At 54.6% G+C, this 22655-nt stretch overlaps 1 protein-coding gene across 1 annotated transcript in view; it reads left to right on the plus strand.

The window, feature by feature from the left end:
- Nucleotides 1–22655, plus strand: part of LOC138510328 (uncharacterized) — a 746277-nt gene that overhangs the window by 604182 nt on the left and 119440 nt on the right. The window contains exon 12 of the mRNA XM_069625883.1: nucleotides 7948–8075. Within this exon, the coding sequence (XP_069481984.1) occupies nucleotides 7948–8075 (128 nt within the window). The remainder of the gene's footprint in view (nucleotides 1–7947; nucleotides 8076–22655) is intronic.

Consider the following 22655-nt stretch of genomic DNA (forward strand, 5'->3'; position numbering starts at 1 on the left):
CACATTTGTTTTGGTTCTGTCAGTGGTGTGGACCTCAGACGAAAGGTAGATTATGGATTATTCCATATCCAGCGCTTCCTGACAGGTGTCCGGTAAGGAATCACGTAAAGCTGCAGTAAAGCTGCAAGTAGAGCACTGTACATGAAATTATCCATAATATACTAAATTCTATTAACAATTAATGGAGAGGACACTGGAAAACCATTGTGAGAATCAAGAGAACCAGCACAAGGGAATGCTGGACACAACCCTAATATCAGGGGCCTTATTTATTTTGAATATATAAAACACCAGGACAAATTATCACCAGCAGGACAGACATAGACTCATCTATGGAGCCTTTAGAATAATAAGATGTCGAAACACTTGTCGGCTTAGCGCTATTATTAAAGAAACCTATATCTTGCGAACTGCACTGCTATATTCCAATCATTATATAGATATCACTAATTGGACAAGCATAGTCTAAACCTCTGAGTGGCAGACTAGCTTGCTTTAAATGGTATCAGGACACTGGAACATCTTCAAAGAACTTTGAATCATGTTTAATGCTGAAGGTAAGGTTATCCAAAAACATGTTGGGCCTCATTGTGAGTATGCCTGTCCGGTAACAACGGTGCCAGTAAGCTACTGGCACAATTGTTACTGGACCGGCACACTCCGAGTTCTGTGTGCGGGTGCCTTTCCTACTCGTCAGGTATAACCTGGCGGGCGGAAAGGCACCCGCTCGCAGACTATGACGGATGCACCGGCCCTGTTGCACACAGTGCCGGTGCATCCGTCCTCCACATTCCCATTGAGTCCTATGGGACTCGAATGGGAATGGGGAGTTACCTTTTCCGGGGCCTGGTTTCAGGGACCGCCCGGGCTGTAATGCCCTGTTGATTCCCCAAAGCCAGGCACCAGAAAAAAAGCATAACTCCGGTGGTAGCCTGCCGTGTTTACCGGCACGGCTACCGCCGGAGTTATAATGAGGCCCGTTGACTTAGAAAAGGGGCAAATGTAGCGGGCAATGAAGAAGAGGTGTGGTGCAAAAGATGCATGTTGTGTTGCTGGCTTAGTGGTGTGAGAGGATATTGAGTGGCAAGGAAGATATCATTTGCTTGGCAGGGGAAGGGGTTAACTGCTAAAATGACTCGTTGGGTTGGGTTGGTTATTACTAAGAGCCAATGAAGGGGTATGGCTTGTTCATTTTCCCCCATTTGTCAGTCCCCTAATTCAACTGAGATGAGATACCATCACACCTTATGCTAAGAAGAAAAGGTTGCTTACTGCACACACCTGAATGTGTCAGTGATCTGTGACCCAGCAGTTACCCCAAGCTCCACCGTCTGTGTTAATCATACAAAGTGCCACCCTTCCCAAAAGACAGTCTCTTGAGGAAGAAAAACTACATCTTTCATTTGTTTTTCAAATTAACTCTTTTTAAAAGCACACAAACTTGGTGAGCAAAGAAGAGCATTGAAAAGGGAGAAATAAACAGACACAGCTGTGGATCTCGATGCACCATGTCAGAGACCTTGGGCTAGATATTCAGAACTTCTTTTGTCACAAAGGACATCTGAATGCGCTGATTCAGATGCCTGTTTCCCCCTTTGTGCATTTGTACAAATAAGGGGGCGTTTCAGGGTATTTCAAATCACATTCCGATTTTGCAGACAGGATGCACTTTAAAAAGCCCAGAAAAGTGGGGCATCCTCTGAACCTTTTGAAACAGGGGCAGGGGAGGTGAAAATCATGGCATGGTTATTGCTGGACCTGTGATGAATTGTTTTTGATTTGTGAGAGACAAGGGTTAAACTGCTGATGTCACACTAGCATTTCCACCCACCAAACTGAGATGAAAATGCTTTTTTTTGTCATTTCCCCGAGACGAGCCCTTTAACAGCCCGTCTTAGCAAAATGCGCTCCCAGGAACCACATGGTTGCTGGAAACCTATCATACATTAAGCTCCTGAACCTAATCTATGCAAGGGGGCTGGACAGTGTATCTTTGTGCCACTATTCAGCCCCTCCAGAAATGCTCAGTTCACCTTTGTAAATAGGATGACCTGAGCATTTCTGAAAATAGCACAAATGAAACGCGTGAATTCGCTGCGCTCCCTTTCATTTGCACTATTTTCTGAGAATCTGGCCCCTTGCCTTGCATCTTAAGTAATCTTTATAGAGACCAATGTGTTTACACAGTATGCAGCCCTGCCTTGCTCCCTCCTCCACAAGGTCAGTACAACCCAAACTGCTGGTCGCTTCCGTTTTGCACTGGACCAAAAGTACCCCTAGAAAGATGTTGACCATGTAGAGTTTTATGATCGAGTTGTAGCTTGAGACCATATTCACAGTTTTTGTAAAGATCCACATCTATGAATATCTGTGCATCTTTGCTCTAAATGGGATATCACCAAATCAACCAAAATGTGATGGATTACATTATTTGAATCAATCACTGGGAAGTTCTATATGTAGCTTTCCATTGCACTTTTGTTTAGACTTCTGTGACGTACTAGAAGGGAACAATTATATGCAATTCCGCCTCAGTCCCACTCCTAGAGTGGCAGTGCAGCCTGAACAGCCATGTCACATCCCTTTTTCATGGGACAGGAAGCAACCAACACACATGTTGCAGCCTCATGAGCATCACCTGTGTGGTGTAGCTTGGTGACCTAGCTGCAGTACACTTGGGACCAGCGCCTGTGCTTTCCTGGCAACTGAGGAGGGTTCACAATGAAACAACCATAAATTGCCTCACAGTGTGGAGCCATGGTCTGAATGGCAAATTGATATTATGCTGGAAGGAAATTTGCCCAATTTTAGACTCACTTTAGTAGGTCTAACATTGATCAGACTCTCCCTGAACCCACATCGTATGGGAAACTGCCAGAGGCCCTGCCCCCAGCACAAGGGAGGCCATCAAGGTCTCTTCCAATGGAGGGTTGCTCCACATGGTCACCTCCTGCTGACAGAAGGATTTTGTGCTCTTCGGACCACAGTTGATGAGACGTGTGGCCATTTAGCCACTCACTCAGTTGGAGTGGGATTACCTTTTGCGTATTCCCACTCATCCTGGGCTTTGTGGCTCAGCGGAAAGAGTTTTGGTCGTCCTCGGTGGACAGGATGTCGCCTGTTAGCAGCACCCCATCGTTCCACAAGGCTCTCAAGAGGAGGCACTCGACTAAGCCGCGTAGAGTCACAATGAAATACATCAGGTTGATGGCTCTGTGCTGTGTTCTAAAATCTTCAAATTAAAAAAAATATATATATAATTGATTTTCATTATGTGGATAATAACAGGATAAGAAGAATACAATTCTGAATCAGGGTTGCAGTTGCTTGAATATGTGCATATGTCTTCTGTCAGAAGTAAAATCTGCTGTGCTCTGTTAAATGTGATTACATATTCTAGGCATGGCCTAAACCTTAACACTGTTGGTTGGAAGTACGTTCTAAAACGAAGAAAATAATCAGAAAGGAAATTCTGGAGGATCCTGCCTACATATTTTTAGGAGTTGATGTAAGACAAGAAGCAAAGGTGGGTGGTGGAGAGGGAAAGTTGTTACGCCTATTCCTCATTGCAGCAAAAGAGTGGCGGCATGCTGGAAAAATCCAGAACCACCATCTCCCCTAAAGTGGCTAGCAAGGGTGTGGTACGTTATGGCCAGAGAAACAAGCATTTGGGGTTTTGTGTAGGAATGGGAGAGGCACTTGCCAGCCACAGCCTTAGTGGTATCAGCTGGCCACTGATGGTAGCAGGTAGAAAATGGTGTGAGTCCCTGGGCAACTAATAGCAGTGCCTGGCAAATGCCTAATAACTGTATACAAGCCAAAACTGTTTGCTTTGCCAATGCTTCTTCTTAACAGGACTTCAGTGAAGGACACGAAGTGTGCTTATAAATCGAGTGACTGAAGGCAACCTGGTAAAGACATTTGTAATACATCAATAAGGGGTTTAACACTCTAACTAAGCCATTAACTATCAGAAGACTGATTTGAAAACACACTGGCAGGCATTTTCGAGTGCAGTTTGATGGTAAGGCTTCAGTAAAGTTAGCTCAAAGAGTTCCCATGAGGCAGGGTCGGACTGGGACAAGAAATAGGCCCGGACAACCAAAAGAAAGTGGCCCTCCCCTCGCCTCAAAAAAGTGGCCCTCAAACCATCATCCATGAATCGCGTCAATTCATGACTTTACAGAAAATGCTACTTATGGAGGGTTCAAGTGTCTGTTACATTACAACACATAAAATAACATAACTTTGCATAAAGTTCTGTGACAGGGTCCACAGCTCCGAGCAGGAGTAGCATGAACACGACCTTTCACCCCTTGACAAAACAGGAAGTGGCATCAAATAGCATTGCTCCTAAGTACACTACGAAAAATATGGTTATGATTTCACTAATGTGACATACATTTCATACAAGAATGGATCACCATATGTACCATTAATATCTGTGTGTAGGATCCATATTGTCAGATTACTGTGAATGCAAGCAGACGTCCAAGGCCAAATGATAATATGTTATTGTATAGCACTTACGCTTAAGCTCTTTTTTATAGAACAAAATCTGCATACAATATCACCCAACCTGTGTTGGTACTCAAGTATCGACCTCAGAAGGATGAAAGGCTGAGATGGTTCGGACCTGCAACCTGCAGATCACACACACATCGCAGCAGCGAGCACTCAACCCACTGAGCTATCATATCGGCTGGAGTAAAATGAGCATTTATTCTGCAGTGTGAATACCATTAAACTGGTAACTGAGATTTAACAGCAGACCAGTTTAGCTCATCTGCATGTCTGGTGCAAATTTGGCTGCATGTCACGCATGCATGCATCTACTTTTCAGGCTTCAGAGGTTGGCGTAATAGGGAAAGCAGCGTACTAATAGGACATTGAATACTCTGAGCACTCATTACCTCATACATGCAAACAAACATTCTGAACAGCATGCCAGGGAGATGGGAAAAATAGCCACATTACTACAAAACATTAATTTTGGCACACTGAAGTCAACGGTAAGCCACTTGATGGGCTATCCCACACCAGTTGCCCCCTAATGAACTACCCAATACTTTGAGTATTGCCATAGCTCCAGTGTTGTGCGGTTGTGGTTAAGTGTGGTTTTGGGTTCTGTTGGGAGTGTATCTGAAAACAGAGGACAGGAAAAGAGAGTTGGAACCCTTCTCATATGTCACCCATCAAAGTTTATTCCAGCACATTTAGAACCCGTTCATGGCCATTCTAATAGAAGACCAGGCAAATCCCTAAAATGGTGGTGGTGGTGCTATAGCCTAACAGGGACCTTTTCTAATTCTATACCACAGTAACACCTGAATCCCATTGGCTGTTCCTGATAGTTCTTAATGCTTCTACACTCCAACACACTTTACCAATCTACAGAATGAAAGTGTAAGTGTTGTGCACAATCGTAGCAAATGATTGAAAGTATGGCTATGTAAGCAGTTATTGCTTTCGTCTCCTTGCCTGCCTTCACCACCACGGCTTATACTCCAAGATGTACCACTGTCGTTTGTTTTCAGCCCCAATGGTTGAAATGTTTTGGGTTGGGCAGATGAGGTTAGCTGGAGTGTTCCCCCAATCCATTATTTTATTTGTAGTTCCGGGGGTGGGGTAAATCTGGTGCTGTTAGCACGCGCCTTAGTGGGGCTTCCTGGCACTGATTGGGAGAATGCTGCGGGAGGAGGAGAGGAGGTTACTGTCCCAGCTTGCAGCAGATTGGTGACAATTCCCTATACTAAACCCTTGTGCTGGCCCCCTAAGCCTTTGCCTGTATCCTGCCACATCCGTCTATGCAAAGCATTGTGGAGCAGCCACTCTAACACGTACAACGCAGTGCTAAACTCCCAAGCTAGTCCAGGGCGATTCGCACATACACACATGCAAGCATTAGGACAACAACAGTTACCCGTATTTTGGGGGGGTGAGGAGAGGGGGTTTCGGATGCCAGGTTGGAATGAATGCCAGTTAGGGCCATGGGGCAACTCAAGGCGCCCCCCCAGCACGGCTTACCAAGCAGTCTGGTCTTGCACTGCAAGCCATCCCGTGTCCCCCCTCAAGAGTTCCACCTCCCGGATCGATCTTCCTTCGTGTCAACTCAAACTGGTAGCCTACACATCACGGCTACATCCGAGGGACGCGACCATTAATTAGCACATAACTAGGCTACCATGCCCCACAGAAAGCCTTGCATACACATAATGTTTAAAACTCCCCCAATCCAACACCCTCACGTAACACCAATTACATCCAGCCGGAATCAAGGCCTTTCTTTGGACAAAATCAGTTTTTTATTTTACACGCCAGCAACCCCCCTTCCCAGCGAACCCCCTGTGACTGTGTTTGCGTGCACACCCACCAGTGAAACTGAACCCCAAACACACTGGATCGAAAGAAGCACCCACTGCAACGGTGCCTGCATAATGCAAACACGTGATGCTATGGTCAAATATTTGTACACTGTACACAAGCTTTTAGGCACAAGGATTTTGTCAAGTGACTGAGGACAAAGAGATGGAATGTCTTGTATGATCGTAACAGAGACAACGGCAGAAAAAACATGCTATTACTGCAACTTTTGAAAAGCAAAATACATAGTCGCGGTTACGGAGGGAGATCCCGCCTACCGTACCATTAGGACCGCTTAGGGGTCTTCCCTGTGGGGTCCCAGGCAGGCACTCTATGCCTCCTGAGTCCTGAGTGGAGCAAAGAGGACACAGAAATCATTCCGGCGACGAAAGCAGCTCACTGCTGCAAGTTGCAACTTATGGTGCCGGCGGCAGTGGCGGTGTGCGGTGGAGAGGCGAGCAGAGTCTGTTACAAATCACTGGGAGGGAGCAGGCTGGGCTGAGGCAGCCCCGCCCAGCCCTGCCCGTCCCTCCCAGTGTTTTGTAGCAATGACTGCTGCTGGTGCCAGGGTGTCGCGGGCCGAGGCAATTAGCCGCCGGCCCGCCGCATTTATCAAAGAAAGGTAATACTTCAGTGTTACCTTTCTCTGCATCTGCGGCGGCCCGGCGGCGGAGGCGGGCGTGGGGCTGCAATTGCAAAGGATCTGTAAGTTACTTACTTACAGATCTTTTGCAACTTGCATCCGCCTGGCGAGGCCGAGGCCCTGGGGGCAGGTTCCTGAAGTGTGAAGCCCACGCCTTGGCTGAAACCGGCCCACGTGGGCTTCAGGAACCGGCCCCCAGGTCTCCGGCCATGATTTTGCATCGGCCACGGGCCGATTGGCCGACGACCCAATCCGACGCTGCCATGAGGAGGTGTTTTGGCAGCGGAGGGGCAGGAACGGCGTGGGCCTGGCTTTGTTTCCCTCCACATATGCTGTTTCTCCCTATCTGTACTCCAATGCAACAGTTTAGGCTTAGGCCAAACTAAAAACTATGGAATTCTACGGCACTGTAACCAAATGTTTCTAGTCACTTGGGGCCTGATTTATAAAAGCGTTTTTGCAATTGAAAATCCCATTCAGAAACACTTTGTAAATCAGCCGCTTGGTCTCCTTTCTTGCAGTTCCTGGGTAAGGGGAGGCGCTTCATTGTATGCTTTATAGACATGTACTTTGCTGGCCAACGTGTGTTAAGTTGGCTTCATGTGTTGTTGTTTTGGGGGTGGGGGGATTGGGATGCGGGTATTGGGAGGCTTTATACAATCATTCTGAAAAATGGTTAGACTCATGTTAACTGAACTGTTGCCCTGCATGTCATAGGTGTTTACTATCTTACTGAATAAAAGGTTCTGGGGAAAAATGTGATTATGTAGAGGGAATTATTACTATAAGCTCTTGAAGGAATGCACCTTTCAGACTAACAGCGCCCCTCAGAGTAATCCCAGTGCACGAGTTCTGATTCTGAATGCACGGCTGTAGCACGCACTCCTCCAGACACCAGCAGACAGCTTGCCACAACTCCTCTTTATGATCTGGTTTTCTAGGTTAGAGATCGGGTTGTCCATCACATCGTGAAGCAATGTCCCAGGCTGGAAGCACTGACCATCAGCTCCTGCTCCCAAGTGACGGATGTAAGCCTGGTAGAGATCAGCACCTACCTGCCCACGATCCGGTGAGTTTCGTCTAATTCCCTCTTGGAAATAGGTGGGTAATCAGTCAGCGTGTGACAATGTCATTTCCTGGCACACTTAACACCACACTCATAATTTACCATAATATATCCCTATGTAGTACTCAAGTCATCTGGCAAACGAATACAGGCTATTAGCCTATTTGACCGAATACATTTGGCCGAGTGGTACATTTGACCGGATTTGGCCTGTACTATTTGACCGAATATATTCGGTCAAATTGGCTAATAGATACAGAAAATGTGGAGCGCGGGTTGCGGGGGTGTTCTCCGCTCCCCATGTTCCGTGTGCTTTAGCCTGGGGGGTTGCAGGGGTGTCCTGCTTCCTCGATATTGGAGGTGGGTAACGGCAACAAAAAAAAATCTGATCTGATCTGACGCCGCAGGGCTGAAGAAGTGCCTAGGCTACGGGAATCAGGTAAGTGGGGAAGGGGATGGCGGTGGGGGTCTTGGTTTGATTGCGTTTCAGCCTCTAAGAACTGATCGCATGCAGGCTGTTTTATTCCGGTCAGTTTGCCGCAATCAGTTCTCAGATGGCCAAAAGTACCCAAACCGATTACAGCACCACCAAATGCACATTACAAGGAGATCAGACGCCATTTTAGAGGACTGCGCTTGCAGGCACCCACCCTGCAGCCTTGCGAGGCAATGGTCATAAATCTCCTGGGTGACTCCTAATACACATGATACCCCATTTTCCAGTCATTATGTAGATTCCGCTCAGGGGCGAGTGAGAATCGCATCAGCCACCTGCCATTGCACGCTTATTCCATTTGCTACATTAACACCTACCTGCCCCCCTGTCCATATAAAGAAACACGCCTCCGCCTACCAGATCGGCAAGTAAGGAGCCCAGAAAGTGACCACTGCCCTGAAAAGCCACCTCCATACAGACATTAATTGGCATCATTTTCATAAAACAATAAACAGCACCAAAGACATGGCAACTCTCATTGTTACTGGGTTTCGATTGTTATTTGTTACAAACCAGGCTTCAGAATGTACATAAATATGTACACGCTCTGTATGGAACTGGATCCATAATCATTGATGGCTACATCTGGACAGAAGCTTCCAGTAACCCGCCGCTTGGCCAGATGACTCTGGCGTGTCCTTTCCAGGAATGACGTAAGGCACAGAGAGAGGACACTTAGTGCTGCTTTTTACGACTGGCAGCACTGTGGCGGCCATCGATCCCACCGGCACCACGTCTTTCAGAAGTATAAGGGCACCACAGCAGCGTCCCTTTCTTTCTTCTATCTAGCACAATTGGGGGACGTCAGAAAACCAGCGCAGCAAACAATCATGGCCACCCGTTGAGCGGCTCTATGTCGAACACCAAAACATTAAGGGGGACTATCAGTGAATCTTCAGAAACATTTCAGGGATTACATGAAGGGTTGGACCTTCAACCTTCTAAAAATCCCGGTTCATAGAAAAAGTGCAAAGTCCCTGCAAAGTACTTTGCTCGTAAAACAACTTTGCGCCTAACTGCGGGCAAAAGTATGTTTTGCGCATTCTGCGTATTCATGGAATTCTAAACGCAAAGTAACCCTAGGCGCAAAGAAAATAGAGTAGCGCCCAGAACTCCCATGACACGCCGCCACGCAAACCAAAACTAGCGACATATACCAACCTTGGTGCCTACCTTATCCCCACCATCAAGCACCCCTGCAATACTCAGGCCACCCCTATGCCCCCGCAACCAAGGCAGCATCCTGGCGACACTGCGTACAAACCCCAGTAACTCAAAACTGCACCCCGATAATCAGCGTACCATTTCTCGTAACTCAAGGCAGAGGGTAGTGCAAGCACACTGTCACACCTAGCGACTCACGCAAATATACCAAGAATGATGACTTACATTCTGAAGTTGTACCTTTATGCAAACAATTTTATATATATCTTGAGAGCCCAAATCATGGCTGAATGCACTAGGAAACAATGTCAATAAATAACGGGGGTGAATGATACAGAAATTGACATGGTGCTGTCCAACATATGATGTAAAGAAACATTTTAACTAAGAAATGCCACGTGTTAAGCGAGATTGATTGTTCAAACATGTCTCCCCATCCAGCACGTGTTTCTAGCAACCACTATTCTTCAGGGCTGTGCTATACAGTCATAATATAATGTCAGACAAGGATATGTAAAAGCAAGAAATAAGTAAATATAAAAATGTATAAGAAATGTAACATCATTATTCGGTTTACAAGTCGAATGACGATTGGGCAAATACCAACATAAACCAAAACGCAACAAAAACATGGAGAATGAACCAGAGAGAGAGAAAAACATTCTTCGATTAATTGCAATATTGCAATTTCATGCTAAGCTCGATACCTTTTAATTAAAGCTGAATGAAAATGGATGGACAGACATATTCGCGTCCCTGTTGCACAATGTGCTTGCTGTTCATTGCAGACTGATGCATGCTTCAACGGGAATCTTATATTGACAGCACCGGAGGTGTGGCGCTTCCCGTGCAGCGAGGCGGGTGCCCGTGAGTAGTGCCTATGATTAAAGGATGCAGTGCCAAGCTAGGGGCATTGTGGGTGACCCTGTGGAATGCGGGCCACTCATTTGCAAATCAGAGTTTTTAGTTTTATGCGCAATCCGTCCAGATGATAGGTGGGCGGTCAAATTGCTGAAATGGGCGGTTATTGGAGACCTCCCCATACCTGAGTGGCCGAATGCTTCTAGGGAGCCTGTGTGCAGAAGAACATGCGTTAGGAATTCCCAGATAAACTGTGCCAAGTGAAGTATTTCTGTGCTATATAAATCGATATTCTTACGGGGAATGACTAGTGATCTCAATTCCACGAGTGTGTAACGATGATGCCTGTTGGGCATACTGTAAACAAGCAGCTATATATATTCGTAGCCTGCAGGACAAGAAAAAGGTGAAAGCTTCTGCATTCATATGCTTCCAACCATGCGATGCCATGTGTTCCCGGGTGCCACGTTAGTGAACATTCTGAAGGCACATTACTCTAAAGAGTGTCGTGGGAAGTTGGCCGGTAGGCTCACCCACTTTATGTAGTGGCTGATACGCCGTGCAGGGTGAATACAACGAGGGGCTCCTGCAATCTGCTGGAATAAAGAAGTGATAGGCCTGAGTATAAGGTCGGGGGTTTGCCAGTCATTATGGCACGTGAAGTGCTCATTACGGTTGTCGGATTCCCTCTGGGTGAGGGCCCGCCCGACCCAGAGTCGCGCAATCACAGTACAATGACGGGACAGAGACAAGTGCGAGTTAACCCATTTTTATTGCTCTACATCTAGCTTAACCCTAAGCCTGTGCCCCTCTATCCCTGTCACTCCATTCCCGCCCCTGCCACCGCCCCATCCTGCCCCCTTGCCCAGGAACCTCATTGTCAACATGACATCCCCCACCCCAAATTATGTAGATACAGTACCCCAAAAGTTGACTCCTAAAAAGAGTCAGCCTAACTCTACGGTCCGGGGTAAACCTATATATATATATATATATATATATATATATATATATTCAATGAAAAAACTTTGTTAAAGGGATGGTATGGTTAAGTTGCGCTACTAAAAACCTATGAAATTCAGCGAAAAAACTTTGTTAAAGGGACGTTATGGTAAAGTTGCGCTACTAAAAACCTATGAAATTCAGTGAAAAAACTTTGTCAAAGGAACGTTATGGTTCCAAGTAAAACCGAAAAACCCTTGAAATTCGCCAGTTATGGTAAGCTAAGCAACCATAACTCGCGCCACCATCGTGCACTGCTAAGACTAACACCCAGGACATCAAAGATGACATCACAAATGTCATTGATGACATCACTGATGACATCACATGTGTATGTACTTTTCATGAAATATGTGTACAAGGGATTCTTATTATAATGTTGCGAAACAAGTGTCAAGGATCATTGCAATAAATATCATACCCTAATTAGTGCATTGAACGATGCATTGATATAAATAGCATTCTATTATGGGGTTCTATCTAGTATACTAAGCTACTGATACAGAAACATAACATGGTGTGCAGTGTACAAGATGAAGGTATAATATTCATAATGTTAATATGTTGAATAATGAAATGATAATTGTTTTCTTAATAGATTTTTGTGTACTGTGAAATATGTAATACGTAGCTAATAAAACATTACTATAGACAAAACACAAAGACACAAGAACACATACCAATATGGGTATATACAGGGAAAGTGAAGTTAGCAAAAAAGCACAAGTAGTAGCAGAAACAATTCATAACTTAACTGATTATTTTCATGCAAATTAATGATTGCTCTGTTTCAAAGCTGCTATTCACCCTATGTATATGTATCACTTGATGTGATTGGACCCACAGGGAAAGTACAGCCATAAAAAAAACAACAGAACTATCAGAAAGTGCTCATAAGTCTATTGATTATCTTTATGCACAAACAGGATTGCTGTCTTTCAAGCTTGTGTCTTCCTGTATGTATATGTTTCATATGATGTGACTGGACTCTAACAGAATTACTGTAAGAACCTACTTGAAGGATACATCTACAAATAAAATAAAATGTTTAGTTTCTGACTGTTACTGAAGAAAACCATGTGGCCTAGATATGTCAGCAAAAGAAAAAAGAGTGAGCCAGACATGTGATGTCATCAGTGATGTCATCAATGACATTTGTGATGTCATCTTTGATGTTCTGGGTGTTAGTCTTAGCAGTGCACGGTGGTGGCGCGAGTTATGGTTGCTTAGCTTACCATAACTGGCGAATTTCAAGGGTTTTTCAGTTTTACTTGGAAGCATAACGTTCCTTTGACAAAGTTTTTTCACTGAATTTCATAGGTTTTTAGTAGCGCAACTTTACCATAACGTCCCTTTAACAAAGTTTTTTCCCTGAATTTCATAGGTTTTTAGTAGCGCAACTTAACCATAACGTCCCTTTAACAAAGCTTTTTCATTGAATTTCATAGGTTTTTATTAGTGCAACTTAACCATAACGTCCCTGTAACATTTTTTTAAACTAAATTTTAAAGGTTTTTATTAGTACAACATGACCATAACATCCTTTTCAATAGATGAAGACCACTAACATCTTATGTCCTCAAAGTGGGAATGCCGGGTGGTAAAAAAAACAAAAAGATTTTCCTTCCTACGCCGGGACGCCTGCGGCGTCTCGGTGTAGGAAGGAAAATCTTTTACCAAGATGGCCACCGTGGAAAGGGAAGGCGGGGTGTATAAAGAACACAACAGCGCATGAGCGGGGTTGGGGGGGCACAGGGGAGACACATGGGCATGAGCGGGGGGTGAGAGGGAACAGGGTAGAAACGGGGCATGAGCAGGGGGTTGGGGGGGAAAAGGAAGGAAACACAGGGCATGAGCGGTGGTGGGGGGAACACGAGAGAGACACGGGGCATGAGCAGCGGGTGGGGAGGAACATGAGGGAGACACGGGGTATGAGCAGGGGGTGGGGAGGGAGACACAGGGCATGAGCGGGGGGGTACAGGGCACATACGGGACATGAGCGGGGTGGGGAGGAAAGGAGAGAGACAAGGGGCATGAGCAGGGGGTGGGGGGAACACGAGGGAGACACGGAGCAGGGGCGGGGGGTAACATGAGGGAAACACGGGGCATGAGCGGGGGTGGGGGGAACACGAGGGAGACACGGGGCATGAGCGGGGTTGGGGGGCAACAGGAGACAGACACGGGGCATGAGCAGGGGGTGGGGGGCAACAGGAGACAGACACGGGGCATGGGTGGGAGCAAGAGGAGACAGACACGGGGCATGAGCTGGGGGTGGGGGGAACAGGAGACAGACACGGTGCATGAGCAGGGGGTGGGGGGTACAGAAGACAGACACGGGGCATGAGCGGGGTAGTGGGGGGCAACAGGAGAGAGACATGGGGCATGAGCGGGGGTGGGGGGTACAGGAGACAGACACGGGGCATGAGCAGGGGGTGGGGGGCAACAGAAGAGAGACACAGGGCAGGAGCGGGGGGGTGGGGGGTACAGGAGACAGACACGGGGCATGAGCGGGGGGTGGGGGGCAACAGGAGAGAGACACGGGACATGAGCGGGTGGGGGGAACAGGAGACAGACACGGGGCATGAGCAGGGGGGCAACAGGAGACAGACATGGGGCATGAGCGGGGGGTGGGGGGGTACAGGAGACAGACACGAGCATGAGCGGGGGGTGGGGGGGTACAGGAGACAGACACGGGGCATGAGCAGGGGGTGGGGGGCAACAGGAGAGAGACACGGGGCATGAGCGGGGGGTGGGGGGAACAGGAGAAGGACACAGGGCATGAGCGGGGGGTGGGGGGAACAAAAGAGACAGACACGGGGCATGAGCGGGGGGTGGGGGGCAACAGGAGAGAGACACAGGGCAGGAGCGGGGGGCAACAGGAGACAGACATGGGGCATGAGCGGGGGTGAGGGCAACAGGAGACAGACACGGGGCATGAGCAGGGGGTGGGGGGGAACAGGAGACAGACACGGAGCATGAGCGGGGGGTGGGGAGAACAGGAGACAGACACGGGGCATGAGAGGGGGGTGGGGGGCAACAGGAGACAGACACGGGGCATGAGCGGGGGGTGGGGGGCAACAGGAGAGAGACACGGGACATGAGCGGGTGGGGGGAACCGGAGACAGACACGGGGCATGAGCGGGGGGCAACAGGGGACAGACACGGGGCATGAGCGGTCGGTGGGGGGTACAGGAGACAGACATGGGGCATGAGCGGGGGGTGGGGGGCAACAGGAGAGAGACACGGGGCATGAGCGGGGGGTGGGGGGAACAGGAGACAGACACGGGGCATGAGCGGGGGGTGGGGGGAACAACAGAAACAGACACGGGGCAGGAGCGGGGGGTGGAGGGCAACAGGAGACAGACACGGGGCATGAGCGGGGGGTGGGGGGCAACAGGAGACAGACACGGGGCATGAGCGGGGGGTGAGGGGCAACAGGAGACAGACACGGGGCATGAGCGGGGGGTGGGGGGCAACAGGAGACAGACACGGGGCATGAGCGGGGGGTGGGGGGCAACAGGAGACAGACACGGGGCATGAGCGGGGGGTGGGGGCAACAGGAAAGACACGGGGCATGAGCGGGGGGTGAGGGGCAACAGGAGACAGACACGGGGCATGAGCGGGGGGTGGGGGGAACAGGAGACAGACACGGGGCATGAGCGAGGGGTGGGGGAACAGGAGACAGACACGGGGCATGAGCGGGGGGTGGGGAGAACAGACACGGGGCATGAGCGGGGCAGTTGGGGGCAACAGGAGACACACGGGGCATGAGCGGGGGGTGGGAGGAACAGGAAAAAGACACAGGGCATGAGCAGAGGGGGGGTGGGGGGCAACAAGAGAGAGACACGGGGCATGAGCGTGTGGGGGGAACAGGAGACAGACACGGGGCATGAGAGGGTGGGGGGAACAGGAGACAGACACGGGGCATGAGCGGTAGGGTGGGGGGCAACAGGAGATAGACACGGGGCATGAGCGGGGGGTGGGGGGGAACAGGACACAGACATGGGGCATGAGCGGGGTGTGGAGAGAACAGGAGATAGACATGGGGCATGAGCGGGGGGTGGAGGGGAACAGGACACAGACATGGGGCATGAGCGGGGTGTGGAGAGAACAGGAGACAGACATGGGGCATGAGCGGGGGGTGGGGGAAGGGGAGAGACACACGGGGCATGAGCGGGGGTGGGGGAGGGAGAGAGACACACGGGGCATGAGCGGTGGGCGGGAGGGGGAGAGACACAAGGGGCAAGAGCGGGGGTGGGCGGGAGGGGGAGAGAAACAAGGGGCAAGAGCGGGGGCGGGCGGGAGGGGGGAAGACACAAGGGGCAAGAGCGGGGGTGGGCGGGAGGGGGGAAGACACGGGGCAAGAGCGGGGGTGGGCGGGAGGGAGGAAGACACGGGGCAAGATCGGGGGTGGGCGGGTGGGGGGAAGACACGGGGCAAGAGCGGGGGTGGGCAGGAGGGGGGAAGACACGGGGCAAGAGCGGGGGTGGGCGGGAGGGGGCAAGAGACACGGGGCAAGAGCAGGGGTGGGCGGGAGGGGGCAAGAGACACAGGGCAAGAGTGGGGGTGGGCGGGAGGGGGAAAGAGACACGGGGCAAGAGCGGGGGTGGGCGGGAGGGGGCAAGAGACACGGGGGTGGGCGGGAGGGGGCAAGAGACATGGGGCAAGAGCGGGGGTGGGCGGGAGGGGGCAAGAGCGGGGGTGGGCGGGAGGGGGAAAGAGACACGGGCCAAGAGCGGGGGTGGGCGGGAGGGGGAAAGAGACACGGGCCAAGAGCGGGGGTGGGCGGTAGGGGGAAAGAGACACGGGCCAAGAGCGGGGGTGGGCGGGAGGGGGAAAGAGACACGGGCCAAGAGCGGGGGTGGGCGGGAGGGGGCAAGACACACGGGGCAAGAGCGGGGGTGGGCGGGAGGGGGAAGGGGAAAGACACACAGGGCAAGAGCAGGGGTGGGCGGGAGGGAGACAGACACACGGGGCAAGAGCGGGGGTGGGCAGGAGGGAGACAGACACACGGGGCAATAGCGGGGGTGGGCGGGAGGGAGACACACACGGGGCAAGAGCGGGGGTGGGCGGGAGGGAGACAGACACACGGGGCAAGAGCGGGGGTGGGGGGGTACAGGAGACAGACACGGGGCATGAGCGGGGGGTGGGGGGAACAGGAGACAGACACGGGGCATGAGCGGGGGTGGGGGGAACAACAGAGACAGACACGGGGCATGAGCAGGGGGTGGGGGGCAAAAGGAGACAGACACAGGGCATGAGCGGGGGGTGGGGGGCAACAGGAGACAGACACAGGGCATGAGCGGGGGGTGGGGGGCAACAGGAGACAGACACAGGGCATGAGCGGGGGGTGGGGGGGAACAGGAGACAGACACAGGGCATGAGCGGGGGATGGGGGGCAACAGGAGACAGACACGGGGCATGAGCGGGGGGTGGGGGGGAACAGGAGACAGACACGGAGCATGAGCGGGGGTGGTGAGAACAGGAGACAGACATGGGGCATGAGTGGGGGGTAACAAGAGACAGACACAGGGCATGAGCGGGGGTGGGAGGAACAAGAGACAGACACGGGGCATGAGCGGTGGGTGGGGAGAGCAGGAGACAGACACGGGGCATGAGAAAGGGGGTGGGGGCAACAGGAGACAGACACGGGGCATGAGCAGGGGTGTGGGGGGCAACAAGAGAGAGACACGGGCGTGAGCGCGGAGTGGGGGGTACAGGAGACAGACACAGGGCATGGGTGGGAGCAAGAGGAGACAGAAATGGGGCATGAGCGGGGGGTGGGGGGAACAGGAGAAAGACACGGGCATGAGCGGGGGGTGGGGGGTACAGAAGACAGACACGGGGCATGAGCGGGGTAGTGGGGGGCAACAGGAGAGAGACATGGGGCATGAGCGTGGGGTGGGAGGGGGTACAGGAGATAGAAACGGGGCATGAGCAGGGGGTGGGGGGCAACAGAAGAGAGACACAGGGCATGAGCAGGGGGGTGGGGGGGTACAGGAGACAGACACGGGGCATGAGCGGGGGGTGGGGGCAACAGGAGAGAGACACGGGACATGAGCGGGTGGGGGGAACATGAGACAGACATGGGGCATGAGCGGGGGGGTGGGGGGGTACAGGAGACAGACACGGGGCATGAGCGGGGGGTGGGGGGGTACAGGAGGCAGACACGGGGCATGAGCAGGGAGTGGGGGGGCAACAGGAGAGAGACACGGGGCATGAGCGGGGGTGGGGGGAACAGGAGACAGACACAGGGCATGAGCGGGGGGTGGGGGGAACAAAAGAGACAGATACGGGGCATGAGCGGGGGGTGGGGGGCAACAGGAGAGAGACACAGGGCAGGAGCGGGGGGTGGGGGGCAACAGGAGACAGACATGGGGCATGAGCGGGGGGTGAGGGCAACAGGAGACAGACACGGGCATGAGCAGGGGGTGGGGGGAACAGGAGACAGACACGGAGCATGAGCGGGGGGTGGGGAGAACAGGAGACAGACACGGGGCATGAGAGGGGGGTGGGGGGCAACAGGAGACAGACACGGGGCATGAGCGGGGGGTGGGGGGGCAACAGGAGAGAGACACGGGACATGAGCGGGTGGGGGGAACCGGAGACAGACACGGGGCATGAGCGGGGGGCAACAGGGGACAGACATGGGGCATGAGCGGTCGGTGGGGGGTACAGGAGACAGACATGGGGCATGAGCGGGGGGTGGGGGGCAACAGGAGAGAGACACGGGCATGAGCGGGGGGTGGGGGGAACAGGAGACAGACACGGGGCATGAGCGGGGGGTGGGGGGAACAACAGAGACAGACACGGGGCAGGAGCGGGGGGTGGAGGGCAACAGGAGACAGACACGGGGCATGAGCGGGGGGTGGGGGCAACAGGAGACAGACACAGGGCATGAGCGGGGGGTGGGGGGCAACAGGAGACAGACACGGGGCATGAGCAGGGGGTGGGGGGCAACAGGAGACAGACACGGGGCATGAGCGGGGGGTGGGGGGCAACAGGAGACAGACACGGGGCATGAGCAGGGGGTGGGGGGCAACAGGAGACAGACACGGGGCATGAGCGGGGGGTGGGGGCAACAGGAGAGACACGGGGCATGAGCGGGGGGTGAGGGGCAACAGGAGACAGACACGGGGCATGAGCGGGGGGTGGGGGGAACAGGAGACGGACACGGGGCATGAGCGAGGGGTGGGGGAACAGGAGACAGACACGGGGCATGAGCGGGGGGTGGGGAGAACAGACACGGGGCATGAGCGGGGCAGTTGGGGGCAACAGGAGACAGACACGGGGCATGAGCGGGGGGTGGGAGGAACAGGAAAAAGACACGGGGCATGAGCAGAGGGGGGGTGGGGGGCAACAAGAGAGAGACACGGGGCATGAGCGTGTGGGGGGAACAGGAGACAGACACGGGGCATGAGCGGGTGGGGGGAACAGGAGACAGACACGGGGCATGAGCGGGAGGGTGGGGGGCAACAGGAGATAGACACGGGGCATGAGCGGGGGGTGGGGGGAACAGGACACAGACATGGGGCATGAGCGGGGTGTGGAGAGAACAGGAGATAGACACGGGGCATGAGCGGGGGGTGGAGGGGAACAGGACACAGACATGGGGCATGAGCGGGGTTGAGAGAGAACAGGAGACAGACATGGGGCATGAGCGGGGGGTGGGGGAAGGGGAGAGACACACGGGGCATGAGCGGGGGTGGGGGAGGGAGAGAGACACACGGGGCATGAGCGGTGGGCGGGAGGGGGAGAGACACAAGGGGCAAGAGCGGGGGTGGGCGGGAGGGGGAGAGACACAAGGGGCAAGAGCGGGGGTGGGCGGGAGGGGGGAAGACACAAGGGGCAAGAGCGGGGGTGGGCGGGAGGGGGGAAGACACGGGGCAAGAGCGGGGGTGGGCGGGAGGGAGGAAGACACGGGGCAAGATCGGGGATGGGCGGGTGGGGGGAAGACACGGGGCAAGAGCGGGGGTGGTCAGGAGGGGGGAAGACACGGGGCAAGAGCGGGGGTGGGCGGGAGGGGGCAAGAGACACGGGGCAAGAGCGGGGGTGGGCGGGAGGGGGCAAGAGACACGGGGCAAGAGTGGGGGTGGGCGGGAGGGGGAAAGAGACACGGGGCAAGAGCGGGGGTGGGCGGGAGGGGGCAAGAGACACGGGGGTGGGCGGGAGGGGGCAAGAGACACGGGGCAAGAGCGGGGGTGGGCGGGAGGGGGCAAGAGCGGGGGTGGGCGGGAGGGGGAAAGAGACACGGGCCAAGAGCGGGGGTGGGCGGGAGGGGAAAAGAGACACGGGCAAAGAGCGGGGGTGGGCGGGAGGGGGAAAGAGACACGGGCCAAGAGCGGGGGTGGGCCGGAGGGGGCAAGACACACGGGGCAAGAGCGGGGGAGGGCGGGAGGGGGAAGGGGAAAGACACACGGGGCAAGTGCAGGGGTGGGCGGGAGGGAGACAGACACACGGGGCAAGAGCGGGGGTGGGCAGGAGGGAGACAGACACACGGGGCAATAGCGGGGGTGGGCGGGAGGGAGACAGACACACGGGGCAAGAGCGGGGGTGGGCGGGAAGGGAGACAGACACACGGGGCAAGAGCGGGGGTGGGGGGGTACAGGAGACAGACACGGGGCATGAGCGGGGGGTGGGGGGAACAGGAGACAGACACGGGGCATGAGCGGGGGTGGGGGGAACAACAGAGACAGACACGGGGCAAGAGCGGGGGTGGGCGGGAGGGGGCAAGAGACACGGGGGTGGGCGGGAGGGGGCAAGAGACACGGGGCAAGAGCGGGGGTGGGCGGGAGGGGGAAAGAGACACGGGCCAAGAGCAGGGGTGGGCGGGAGGGGAAAAGAGACACGGGCCAAGAGCGGGGGTGAGCGGGAGGGGGAAAGAGACACGGGCCAAGAGCGGGGGTGGGCGGGAGGGGGCAAGACACACGGGGCAAGAGCGGGTGAGGGCGGGAGGGGGAAGGGGAAAGACACACGGGGCAAGAGCAGGGGTGGGCGGGAGGGAGACAGACACACGGGGCAAGAGCGGGGGTGGGTAGGAGGGAGACAGACACACGGGGCAATAGCGGGGGTGGGCGGGAGGGAGACAGACACACGGGGCAAGAGCGGGGGTGGGCGGGATGGAGACAGACACACGGGGCAAGAGCGGGGGTGGGGGGGTACAGGAGACAGACACGGGGCATGAGCGGGGGGTGGGGGAACAGGAGACAGACACGGGGCATGAGCGGGGGTGGGGGGAACAACAGAGACAGACACGGGGCATGAGCAGGGGGTGGGGGGCAAAAGGAGACAGACACAGGGCATGAGCGGGGGGTGGGGGGCAACAGGAGACAGACACAGGGCATGAGCCGGGGGTGGGGGGCAACAGGAGACAGACACAGGGCATGAGCGGGGGGTGGGGGGAACAGGAGACAGACACAGGGCATGAGCGGGGGGTGGGGGGCAACAGGAGACAGACACGGGGCATGAGCGGGGGGTGGGGGGAACAGGAGACAGACACGGAGCATGAGCGGGGGGTGGTGAGAACAGGAGACAGACACAGGGCATGAGCGGGGGGTAACAAGAGACAGACACAGGGCATGAGCGGGGGTGGGAGGAACAAGAGACAGACATGGGGCATGAGCGGTGGGTGGGGAGAACAGGAGACAGACACGGGGCATGGAGAAAGGGGGTGGGGGCAACAGGAGACAGACACGGGGATGAGCATGGGTGTGGGGGGCAACAAGAGAGAGACACGGGCGTGAGCGCGGAGTGGGGGGTACAGGAGACAGACACAGGGCATGGGTGGGAGCAAGAGGAGACAGACATGGGGCATGAGCGGGGGGTGGGGGGAACAGGAGACAGACACGGGCATGAGCGGGGGGTGGGGGGTACAGAAGACAGACACGGGGCATGAGCGGGGTAGTGGGGGGCAACAGGAGAGAGACATGGGGCATGAGCGTGGGGTGGGAGGGGGTACAGGAGACAGAAACGGGGCATGAGTAGGGGGTGGGGGGCAACAGAAGAGAGACACAGGGCATGAGCGGGGGGGTGGGGGGGTACAGGAGACAGACACGGGGAATGAGCGGGGGGTGGGGGGCAACAGGAGAGAGACACGGGACATGAGCGGGTGGGGGGAACATGAGACAGACACGGGGCATGAGCAGGGGGGGCAACAGGAGACAGACATGGGGCATGAGCGGGGGGGTGGGGGGGTACAGGAGACAGACACGGGGCATGAGCGGGGGGTGGGGGGGTACAGGAGACAGACACGGGGCATGAGCAGGGGGGCAACAGGAGACAGACATGGGGCATGAGCGGGGGGGTGGGGGGGTACAGGAGACAGACATGAGCATGAGCGGGGGGGTACAGGAGACAGACACGGGGCATGAGCAGGGGGTGGGGGGCAACACAGGAGAGACACGGGGTATGAGCAGGGGGTGGGGGGAACAAAAGAGACAGACACGGGGCATGAGCAGGGGGTGGGGGGCAACAGGAGAGAGACACAGGGCAGGAGCGGGGGGTGGGGGGGCAACAGGAGACAGACACGGGGCATGAGCGGGGGGTGAGGGCAACAGGAGACAGTCACGGGGCATGAGCAGAGGGTGGGGGGGAACAGGAGACAGACACGGAGCATGAGCGGGGGGTGGGGAGAACAGGAGACAGACACGGGGCATGAGAGGGGGGTGGGGGCAACAGGAGACAGACACGGGGCATGAGCGGGTGGGGGGAACCGGAGACAGACACGGGGCATGAGCGGGGGGGCAACAGGAGACAGACACAGGGCATTAGCGGGCGGTGGGGGGTACAGGAGACAGACATGGAGCATGAGCAGGGGGTGGGGGGCAACAGGAGAGACACGGGGCATGAGCGGGGGGGTGAGGGGCAACAGGAGACAGACACGGGGCATGAGCGGGGGGTGGGGGGCAACAGGAGACAGACACGGGGCATGAGTGAGGGGTGGGGGGAACAGGAGACAGACACGGGGCATGAGCGGGGGGTGGGGGGGACAACACACGGGCATGAGCGGGGCGGTGGGGGGCAACAGGAGACAGACACGGGGCATGAGCGGGGGGTGGGAG

The sequence above is a fragment of the Ambystoma mexicanum genome, chromosome 6p, assembly GCF_040938575.1.
Source record: "Ambystoma mexicanum isolate Mex_15411 chromosome 6p, UKY_AmexF1_1, whole genome shotgun sequence".
NCBI classification, from domain to species: Eukaryota; Metazoa; Chordata; class Amphibia; order Caudata; family Ambystomatidae; genus Ambystoma; species Ambystoma mexicanum.